At 39.6% G+C, this 12,164-nt stretch overlaps 1 protein-coding gene across 1 annotated transcript in view; it reads right to left on the bottom strand.

The window, feature by feature from the left end:
• The window catches only part of LGSN (lengsin, lens protein with glutamine synthetase domain), an 83,724-nt gene that overhangs the window by 17,612 nt on the left and 53,948 nt on the right, over window positions 1-12,164 (bottom strand). The window contains exons 2-3 of the mRNA XM_080663807.1: window positions 10,387-10,516; window positions 9,402-9,596 (exon numbers count right to left, since the gene is read on the bottom strand). Coding sequence (XP_080519933.1) covers window positions 9,402-9,596; window positions 10,387-10,477 — 286 coding nt within the window. The 5' untranslated portion in view covers window positions 10,478-10,516. The remainder of the gene's footprint in view (window positions 1-9,401; window positions 9,597-10,386; window positions 10,517-12,164) is intronic.

Raw genomic sequence — 12,164 nt, 5'->3', positions numbered from 1 at the left:
ACTGTCCTTATTCGCAGATGACATGATACTGTACATAGAAAACCCTAAAGACTCCATCAAAAATTTATTAGACTTATAAATGAATTTGGCATAGTAGAAGGATACAAAATTAACACTAAGAAATCTATGGCATTTCTATACACCAATAATGAATTTATAGAAAGAGAGACTAAAAAAGCAATCCCATTTACCATCGCACCAAAAAAATTAAGATACCTAGGAATAAACTTAACTAAGGAGGTAAAAGACCTATACTTGGAAAACTACATGACACTGAAAAAAGAGATAGAGGAAGACATAAACAGATGGAAGAACATACCATGTTCATGAATTGGTAGAATCAACATCATCAAAATGTCCATACTACCCAAAGCAATCTATAAGTTCAATGCACTTCCCATTAAAATACCAACGGCATATTTCACAGACCTAGAACGAACCTTCAAAAAATTCATCTGGAATAAAAAAAGACCCGGAATAGCTGCAGCAATCCTGAGAAAGAAGAACAAAGTAGGGGGGATCTCAATACCAAATATCAAGCTGTATTACAAAGCCACTGTTCTTAAAACAGCCTGGTACTGGCACAAGAACAGACATATAGATCAATGGAATAGAATAGAGAACCCAGAAATTGACCCAAACCACTGTGCCCAATTAATATTTGACAAAGGAGGCATGAACATACAATGGAGTCAAGACAATCTCTTCAACAAATGGTGTTGGGAAAATTGGACAGATACGTGCAAAAAAAATGAAACTAGATCACCAACTTTCACCGTACACAAAAATAAACTCAAAATGGATAAAGGGCCGAAACCGGTTTGGCTCAATGGATAGAGCGTAGGCCTGCGGACTGAAGGGTCCCGGGTTCGATTCCGGTCAAGGGCATGTACCTTGGTTGCGGGCACATCCCCTGTAGGGGGTGTGCAGGAAGCAGCTGATCAATCTTTCTCTCTCATCAATGTTTCTAACTCTCTATCCCTCTCCCTTCCTCTCTGTAAAAAATCAATAAAATATATTTTTTAAAAATTAAAAAAAATGGATAAAGAACTTAAAAGAAAAACAGGAAACCATAAAAATACTAGAGGAATCCACAAGCAGCAAAATCTCAGACATATGCTGAAGGAACTTCTTCACTGATACTGCTCCTAGGGCAATGGAAACTAAAGAGAAAATAAATAAATGGGACTACATCAAAATAAAAAGCTTTTGCATAGCAAAGGAAACCATCAATAAAACAAAAAGAAAGCCCACTGCATGGGAGAACATATTTGCCAATGATATCAACAATAAGGGTTTAATCTCCAACATTTACAGAGAACTCATACAACTTAACAAAAAGAAGATAAACAACCCAATCAAAAAATGGGCAACTGATATAGACACTTTTTGAAAGAAGACAGAAGGAAGGCCAAGAGACATATGAAAACCTGCTCAAAGTCACTAATCATCAGAGAGATGCAAATCAAAACAACAATGTGGTACCATCTTACACCTGTCAGAATGGCTATCATCAACAAATCAACAAACGACAAGTGTTGGCGAGGATGCGGAGAAAAAGGAACTCTTTTGCACTGCTGGTGGGAATGCAGACAGACTGGTGCAGCCACTGTGGAGAACAGTATGGAGTTTCCTCAAAAAACTAAAAATGGAACTCCCATTTGACCCAGTGATCCCACTGCTAGGAATATATCCCAAGAAACTAGAAACACCAATCAGAAAGGATATATGCACCCCTATGTTCATAGCAGCACAATTCATCATAGCTAAGATTTGGAAACAGCCTAAGTGCCCATCAGCAGATGAGTAGATTAAAAAACTGTGGTACATCTACACAATGGAATACTATGCTGTGGTAAAAAAGAAGGAATTCCTACCATTTGCAACAACATGGATTGAGATGGAGAGCATTATGCTAAATGAAATAAGCCAGGCAGAGAAAGATAAATATCACATGATCTCACTCATTTGTGGAATATAATGAATGGCATAGATTGATGAACAAGAACAAATCCAGAGACTGAGAATCATGGATCAGAACCTCAAACCTCAGGGAAGGAGGGGGTCGGTGAGAGTAAGGGGGAGAGATCAACCAAGGGACTTGTGTGCATGCATATGAGCCTAATCAATGGACAAAGATAACAGGGGGGTGGGGCATGAGTGGGGGGTGGGGGTAATAGGGGAATAAGGACACATATGTAAAAAAATAATAAAAAAAATAATTTAAAAATAAAAATAGAAAAGAAATTGTGAGGTAACCAGAACCCCAAGAACGCCTGAGAACATCTTTCTTGCCATGCTAGCAGTCATCAGCTGTACAGTAATATTACCTGGGGCAAATGGGGAAGTATTTTGGACTTACGTTCCTGACCCTTCCTGGGTAAGAGCCCTTACGTGGACTGATCCCCCGCCTAATGTAGTCACCAATAATACCAAACACCTTGGTCATCCAGGAGGACCATGGGTGGGGCAAGGAAGTATAATTACACAGGGGTCACCACCCAGCTTCCCTTTTGTATGACACAAAGTCAAACCACTGCTCCTTTGTGTGTAAAACTAAAGAGAGGTATCTGGCTTGTGTGGACACCAAAGGAAGGGACTATCACTACTTGCTCCTGGGAGAGGTGCAGAAAATGTAACTAAGACCTTGTCTATACAAAAAGAAACTGACAGCCAGTTTGAAATGAAATTGCCATGGCCTAAAGCAAAGACTATCCTTACATGATATTATTCTACAAGGTCATTAAAATTTTTCCCAGAATTGTATTACCCCCATTACCTATAATAGTACCTCGCACCCTTGGGAATCAATAAAAAATCATCTTTTTGGTGCTTGGAGACAAAGGTAACACATCTCTTGATATTTTAGAATTACAACAGCATAATGTACAATTATCCCAAACAAACTTACAAACTAATTCTTTGAATGTCTGGCAGCAATTTAAAAAGGACATGAAAGGATTTAATCCCTTCCACTGTGTAGAGGGCCCCCTGGGAAGGCACCTGAGCATTCTATATTGGCCCCTTTTGCCCTTTTGGCCAAGAGGGACCCTCTTCTCACAATCCAATTGCCCACAGCTGTTGCCTGTGCTTTCTGTTCATGCTGAGGTTGAAGCCTCGTGGTGGCTGGTACCATGGATCTGTCTCTTGCCCAGTGGGGTGAGCTGGGCCCTCCCTGGAGAAGAAACCTGGGTTACCCAAGATATGTGATCAATGCCAGGGCCCCACTAGCAGGAGAGGGGATCCCAAGGCATTTTCTGGGCATGGAGGCCACGGGGGCATAGGCTACCAAGGAGACAGAACTGAACCTCACATCACCCTGCTTGGCCCCGGAGGATTGCTGGTTAGCCAGAGACAGGTAAGATTCCTCAGGGAAGGAACAACCTAAGACAGGCACAGTCGCAGAGGGGCCATCAGGAGAGAACTTGGGGGTCAACAAAGGTGGGGCACAGACCCTCACCCCCCCAACTTTGCAGGAGCCTGAACCCTCACCCCTTCTGAGGGAGGTCTCCTGCCCCCATGGCTGCTTCGCTTCCCATGCCCAGCTCAAATCGGGACCCAGGTAACAGACAGAGACTTGGCCGACAGCAGCTGCCTTCTCACTGCAACAAGACTTGTTTGAGTTGTCTTGTACCCATGGTGTGGGGAAGTGGGTTTTTGATATCTAAATCCAGCCTAGCACCGGGAATGCTCAGGGCCTACTCAAGAAGGCAAATAATCCTTTCCACTAATATTTACAGGGTAAAATAAGATTGTTGTTAGAGTATTAAATTTGACAGTAAAATAGTAGTCAAGTTCTCAGACTAATTAAAATTGGCTAAGTGAAATAAGCGAATATTCTAGAAAAATTAATGGTACTGGACAAAAAGCTGTTCCTAAAGTGTTAACTAAAATTTTTATTGGTAGTTCATCTCATGGTAAAATTTCATAACATGTAATGAACCTAAAGCAGTCATATTTTAGTGCAAAAAATTAAAATTTAAAAGCTATCAAGACTACATTATAAAATTTCCAAAAGCCTCCTAATATTTAAATCAAAAAAGTGGGGGTAGTAGAAGAATATCATGTAAGGAAAAATATCCTGTAAGTAAATTACATCTAGAAAATTTTTACTTTAGAAAATTAACTTTTATTTGTAATGCTAATAGCAAGACACCCATGAAAAACACACATGGTGTCAAAACAAGCCAAAGGAAAACCGTTTGGGCAAAAAAATGAAAAAGGATCCCAAGTCAAATTTATAGAAAAGATTCCTTTATTAACTTTTGGTCAAGAATATGTTTGTATATTTTCAGAAAACAACTCCAAGACCATGTGGATTCCTGCAACAGAGAGGAATTGACAGGACTGCTCCAGCCATGAAGACAGAAGAGAAACAGTCCAGAGATGGAAGACGCTGATGACGCCTTGCCATACTAGCAGTTAGCAGCTGTGCATCGCTGCAGGTTGCCCAGGACCAAACCAGAGAGGGTCGGACCTGCATTACCACCATCCAGTACTGAAATATCATTGCTGATATGTACACATAAGGAACTGTTTGACATTGAAATTGGGACTCAAAAGAACTGTTGGCCCAAAAAGAAACTCACTACAGACTGATTCATTTGCCTCTCAGCATAACCATTATTGCTTGTCTCATTTTCGGTTCTTATAAGTGTATTTCTAGTATCACATGATCTCACTCATCTAGGGGAAATAATGAACAACATAAACTGATGAACAAGAACAGACCCGGAGACAGGGAAGCATCGATCAGACTGTCAAACCTCAGAGGGAAGGTAGGGGAGGGTGGGGTAAGGGGGAGAGATCAACCAAAGGACTTGTATGCATGCATATAAGCCTAACCAGTGGTCACGGACAACAGGGGGGTGGGGGCATGCGTGGGGAGGGGTTTGGGATGAGAATGGGGGGATGAGGACAAATATGTGATACCTTAATCAATAAAGAAATTAAAAATAAAATAAAATAAAATAAAAAATAAAATAAAATCCCATATCCAAGTACAGTCACATTATGAGGTACTAGGGGCTTGGACTTCAACATATGAATTTGGGGGGGGACTCAATTTAGCCCATAACAAATTAGTTCTAGTTTCATTCAGAGTCCTCATCATCACCTGCATATGCTATGACACACGTTACTGTCTGTCTTTCCCACTTGCATGTCATCTCCAAGAGGCCAGGGGCTGAGCTTCACTTGCTGCTGTAACCCTAGTACCTATAGCAGTACAGGCATATCATAGGCACTGGATGGCTTTCATAAGCAGGTGGTGAGTCAGTTCATTCATTCATTCATTCATTCATTCATTAATACATGCTGTGTGATTTGACCTTGTCTAATTAAGAAGCAAAAATTGACATCACATATTTTGGCATGTTTCCTAAGTATCCATTTTTCATTTAAAAGTTCATTTCTTTCACCAACTATGAGAACCCTATCCAATCTAATTTCATTTTCAAGGCAGTAACTAATCTCGCTGCACCATTGTCTGAATTTCTTTTCTTCAAATAAATCATACTTGTTAGTTACAATTAAACCTTGTGGTCAGCCCTTCCCAGATGCCCATGATGAATAGCAGGCAGATAATTGCCAGTTCAGGGTCTCATTTGTTTTTCTTACAGTGTGGTTCCTGGGAGGTGTTCTCCTTTTCCATCCCCTCAGAGGACTAATAAATTAAATCAACGTGCTTTTATAGAGGAAGTTTTACCAGTGTGAATGTTTAGGGGGAAGAAATCAGAAAATACATATAAAAAAACCATAAAACCTCCAAGCTCTGTAGCAACTAGAAGACTGTGTTCAGTGACAACAAGGACATAGTTCAGTTGTGGAGAGCAAGCCATAGTCACTTATAAAAGGCAGATTAGCTAGGCATGTGAGCTTTCAGAAATACTGATTCAGAAAGTGCACACTATAAGCATTCAGTTTACGGAATGCCGGGGATAATCTGCCACGCTCCCTTCCCAGGGCCTGCCCCTCTTTATCCATATGTCCCCTCTGAGAGCCACCTTGCTAGTGCAAATGTACCCCTCATGCTAGCCCTACAGTGTTGGAAAGCCCAGGTGGCAGAATAACCTGGTACAAAGCAGGGACAGAAACAATAAAATGTGGAAATGTGCAGGGGGTGGGGGGGGATGGAGGAGCTTTTCATATACATATGAAAATTCAGAGTAAGTATTATAGAGAAGAAAATACAATGTTGAAATTCCTTGCACTTACTAGTATTTGGGGAGGGGGGTATTTTTTATGTTTAATTTTAAATTACATATTTAAAATACACATGTAAGTGTTTTGTTTGGGTTTGTAAACTTTTTGGTGCTTAGGTCTTTAAAAAACTTAATCCTGCCCTGGGCCAGAGAGGGAACTTCTGAATTAACTAAATTGAGTCAAAAATGGTACCCAATTGCCAAAACCGGTTTGGCTCAGTGGATAGAGCATCAGCCTGCGGACTGAAAGGTCCCAGGTTTGATTCCGGTCAAGGGCATGTAACTTGGTTGCGGGCACATCCCCAGTGGGAGGTGTGCAAGAGGCAACTGATCGATGTTTCTCTCTCATCGATGTTTCTGACTATCTATCCCTCTTCCTTCCTCTCTGTAAAAAATCAATAAAAATATATTTTAAAAAAAAATGGTACCCAAGCACCTAGTTGATTTGTGCAGAGACAGCTCATGACACAAATTCTTTCCTCAGATTTTTTTACTTTAGACTAAGAAATGAAAAATTCCATCTTCCTTTTTTGGCTGAAGGTTACAAATTGCTTGTAGAAGAGCTAATATGGCTGGCAGATGTTTTCGTATTAGTCTTCCCAATGTTTGAAAAATATTTTGAATTAGTTGACACTCCAATATCAGAAAATTTCATATAAAAATTTTGAGCTCAAGCTTCTCTTGATAAAACTAGATTTGAAATACTAGATGAATATGTCTTCATAGCAACCATTGGCTGGAGCTCTGAGGTAGCCTGGAATGGTGCATGCATGCTCTAATTCATGGATTGACAAATACCTTCTGTAAAGGGCCAGATACCAAATATTTGCAACCTTGCAGGCCATATGGTATCCAACTACCAACTATGCCATTTTATGTAGTAATACAGAAAAATGTTAAGGGACAATGCCATTGTTTTCATTTGTCTTCCAATGTGATATGGAGAGAAATGCTTGAGGAAATAATTTATTCCTAGAGAATTTATTGTAGAGAATTTAAAAATAATTTTAAAAATCTGTAAAAAGTCTGGCTGCTTTTGATTACTGCCATGCACTGCTCTTTCCCACTGCCATTGTAGCACAAAAGCAGCCATAGACAATATCTAAAGATTCTTTACAAAAACCAGCTCGCAAGCTAATTGGACCCATGGGCTTTAGTTTGTCACCCTCTACTCTAGTTTCTCACAGCCAGCACCACTTCCTATTTTCTTAGACCAGCCCACCTCATGCATTTGTGTTATTTGCCTGCCCCCTGTAGCACTTGTGTTGATAATCCCTGATACTTAGGGGCTGTCAGTGGAGAAATTCATGAAACCAAAAAGCACAGAGAAATGCAGAGATGAGAGACAGTGTGATAGGTCTCCCAAAGACTTGCAGACTCTAAACCAGCCGTGGGCAAACTACGGCCCGCGGGCCGGATCTGGCTGTTCTATCCGGTTCTCTTGCTCTCCCCTCTGCTCCTTTACTTTGAATTTATATTAGTTCACACAAACACTCCATCCATGCTTTTGTTCTGGCCCTCCGGTCCAGTTTAAGAACCCATTGTGGCCCTCGAGTCAAAAGGTTTGCCCACCCCTGCAAACCCTGGAACCTGTAGATTGCATCAAACTGTATGGCAAAATGGACTTTGCAGATCTTATTAAGGTTATGTACAAACCTTAAAAATTAATATTGTTATGGATTGTCCAGGTTGGCCCTTAAAGGCAGAGAACTTTCTCCAACTGTAGGCAGAAAAAATATATTATTTTGCGGAAGAAGGGGAATTCAGAGAGATTCCAAACATGAGAAGGATTTGAGGCATTGCTACCTGAGCGATATAGAAACAGAGAGAGGATTCTAGAAGCTAAGAGCCACCCCAGTTGACAGCCAGCAAGGAAGTAGGAACCTCACTCCTGCAACTGTAAGGAACTGGATTCTCCCAACAATCTGAATGAACAGCAAGTGGATAGTCCCTGGAGTCTCTGGCTAAGAACCTAGAGGTCCAACATTCTGATTTTGACCTTGCAAAACCTATAAAAAAGAAATCAGCTGAGCCAACCCAGACTTGTGACATACAGAAGTCTGAGATAATGAATTGTGTTCTTTCGAGATGCTAGGTTTGTGGTAATTTGTTATGCTGGCAATAGACAACTAATGTCTATGGAGTCCTGATAGCGTTCACGCCCAGGCTCTACTTCCTCCTCAGGCCCTGTGTGTAGTAAAGAATTTCACCTTGCCCAAGGAGAGCACTGGCCTTTACCTTTGGTCCCTGGGAAGTCATCTCTAAGCTCTCGGAATTTCCTGCCTGACCAGAGTATCTTAGTTTACCGGGAGCTTCTGGCCCCACTAGAATATCTAGCAATGTCATTTATTGTTGAGTCATGTGGTATCAGCTTGACCCCCAGTGGGACTGAAGACTCAGGTCAGTCACATGGCCAGTTGCTGTGGAACCCCAATAAAGATTCTGGACACCAGGATTCAGGTGAGCATCCCTGGTTACAACACTCACACATTGTTGCCAAGAGAATAGTGTTGTCCATGATGCCACTGAGAGAAGGCAAGTGGAAGCTCTATGCTTAGAACTTTCCTGCACTCCCCCCATGAGTTACTTCTCTTGGCTGATTTTAATCTGTATTCTTTCACAATAATAAACCATAACCTTGAGTATAATCACTTTCAGTGAGTTCTGTGAGTCCTTATAGTGAATTATCAAAACTAATCTTGGGAAACTCCCAAACATGCAATTAGTGTCAGAAGTAAGCGTTGTTTGGTGGATACTGTACCTCTAACATCACAAACTGCTATTTTCTTATTTTCCAAACCTGTTTGTTCAATCCTTTCAACATTGATTCCCTCATGGGGAGAAAAAATACCTCTTTTTAACTAGTTTCTGTCATTTGGATCTCAGAGACTTTTAACCAATACATTCATAGACTGAAATAGCCGTATCACTAATTTAATAAGCCATAAATTTAGAGTAACAGAATTTCACTTTTAGAATACTTGAGAGATCATCCATTACAACCTTTCCATTTTCTAGATGGGCAGCCTAGTGTGTAAAGAAAACTGTAAAGCACTTTATCAATGATAGCTGATATTCTTTTAAGTATTCTGACTCCCAGGCTAGCATTCCTCAACCAACATCATATTATCTCTAATTCACACACACATTTAGGACCAGTGGCTGGAACTATATGCCAGTTTGTCCCAGAGTCCTTACCAGTACAGCTGGAGACTGGGTTGAATTCACTACCAGGAGCACTGGCTGATGTTTTGAGGGGTGAGGGTTTCATCTCTGCTGTATCATCCTGGGAGTTGTTGTCATCTTGTGGATGAGATTCATCAGAGCCAGGTCCCACAACTGGTTTGCTTGTATCCCCTAATTTGTGACACACCATTTGTTCTTTGATCCTTTCTGTAGTAATACAGAAAAATGTTAAGGGACGTTGCCATTGTTTTCAACTGTCTTCCAATGTGATATGGAGAGAAATGCTTGAGGAAATAATTTATTCCTAGGCCGTAAAATACCAAATAAAGGGCAGTGAGCATAGTACACCCTGGTTGCAGGCCATAAGGGGGTGCAATGTCTCTAGAGAATTTAAAAATAATTTTAAAAATCTGTAAATAGCCTGACTGCTTTTGATTGCTGCCATGCACTGCCCTTTCCTACTGACCTGCCTTGGAAAACACCACTTTTCCTAGAATGGAGTCTGTTGTCCACATTAACTCCTAGTTTCAGCACTGTTTCAGACCCATTAGAGTCTAGTTGGAATTCCAACATGTGGTATGAAAACGTGCCCTCACCTTTATTGTGGCTTCCCAAATCTTCAGTAATGATCTTTGTACTCATTCTCAGAACAGAAATGTGCTTCTCCTCTTACTTATATGTTTCTTCTTTTATGTTCTCTTTTTTCCCACTGTATCTCCTCATTCTTCCCCCTTTAAATTCTGAATATTTTGGCTTATTGTTTTTATAAATTTACATTGTAACCCTGTATTTACCATCTTTTATGTTGACTTTGTACAAATAAATTTTATTTGTTTTTGCTTCTTCCATAGAAAAAAAACAAATTTATTATGAAAATGTGGACCAAATAGAGATTGTCATTGATGACATATTGTTGAGGGATAATAGCAGCAAGATATTTGAGATTAAGTGTCTCATGCTCTACTGACTGAGCTAGCCAAGCAGTTGTACAAGATACCTTTTGAGTTGGGCATATCCATTTCTCCTATTTCAGTTGAAGAAATATGTGATTTAGTGACTTTCTTTCTTGTCCTTCTTAATTTACTCATCCTGCTGCCTTCCGTCTCATTACCTTCATCTCTTGAATCCTGTAATAGTTAATAAACAAAAAGTCCAATAACAGATCATGCACACAACCAGATTTGGTTGTCAAGCAAGGATGATGATTGGGGAGCTAAATTTTAAAACTAATACAGGAGACTTTTATAATGAGGTAAATTTTGTCATTTCCACATCCAATGGAATAACTCAAAATTACAAAGCCCAGCATTCCGCTCACAGGCTGGATAGTCCGTATCACCTTTCACGTGTGGTTTGGGAAATATCATGAAATAAATTAAGATCTTGTCCAACTAGTCAAGATTTCTATTCTTACTTTATACTCTGGGGTATTTTACATTTTTTATTCCTAAATAATTTTGCCAAAGGCATTTCAGCCCAAAAGTCTTCTTTTTTAGCATCTCTAATGTCTTTGACCAGAGGCATAATTACCTGAGATTTGATTCTCTTCTTTTTTCTTACCTCAAACTTATTGCATCCATATTTACTTTACTTCAAAAAAGCACTGCATAAAATACTACTTTGTAACTGTGTTTTACAGTATAAAACGAATGTCATCCCCAAATTGCCTTATAGCTTGATATGTAAAGAAAAACGTTTTAAAACAAAATAACCAAACCTCCTACACTCTAGTTATAATCTTTGAAAGAATCCCTTGATAGACTCGACACGGCCTATTTCCAGCAGGGGCAAGAGGTGAAGAACTTCGGGGTCTTCATTACCAGTGGAGGACAGAATCACCCCTGAGTCCCAGGACACAAAAACCAATACTAAAACAAAAAAAAAAATTCAAGTGTTGTGCTTTTTTAAGCTGACATTGGTATGTTTAATGTTGTTATACAAAAACATTATGTTTCAGGGAAAAGAAAAGTGTCAGGGTCAGGGTCAAAAACTATATTCTAAAATGTTTTAAGCTATTGTCTTTTTGAAAAGCATGTTCTGAGAAGTTTCATATCTGGGGGGCAAGTTATATAAATACATGACCAGAGTCGCTGCTGAGGCACAGTTGTCCCCATTTATCAATAAAGCCAGGGCAAGTCAGCTTCTGGAGACTGAAAGAGGGGGTACAATTTTTATTTTTGTAACATTCACCTGTCTTCAGATAATCCAGACCAAAAAGAAAAGATTCTTAAGAAAACAACAAAGACAATTCACTTAGTTACAAACCTGAGAATTGCACCATTAAAATCCTAAGAACTAAGTCACAGTACATGCCTCTAGCTCCATAATAGATGTTCAAATCAAAAGTTTTTATCAGATGAAGAATACCTTTAGTTCAGTCTTTTAACTTTCTCTTATACACTAGGTCCTAGTAACTAGGGATAATCAGCGTATAGGCATCGCTATAATAACTGAAACAAATTTAGGTGAATCCCTGGTTTATCTTGCCTCCAATAGAGTATTTTTATTCTCCTTAATCTCCTAATTACAGTTAGCTACAATATGAATGATGTTTCATTAAAAAAAACCTATTAGCCAGGATTCATGTGGTTTGGGTTCTAATTCTGACTTTTCAACTAAGTAGCAAGTCCTTCTGGAGCCTTTGTATTTTCATCTAGAATCACTACTATTTTATAAGTATTTCATAACCAGACAATACTATGTCTCATTTAGCAAAACATGCAAGGAACATTTGCTATTACCTACATTTTTGCCAAGGCGGAAATAGGTCCACAG

This window comes from Plecotus auritus, assembly GCF_963455305.1.
Source record: "Plecotus auritus genome assembly, chromosome: 4".
NCBI lineage: Eukaryota > Metazoa > Chordata > Mammalia > Chiroptera > Vespertilionidae > Plecotus > Plecotus auritus.
Note: the sequence above shows the minus strand (reverse complement) of the source record. Positions and strands in the feature narration are given on the sequence as shown.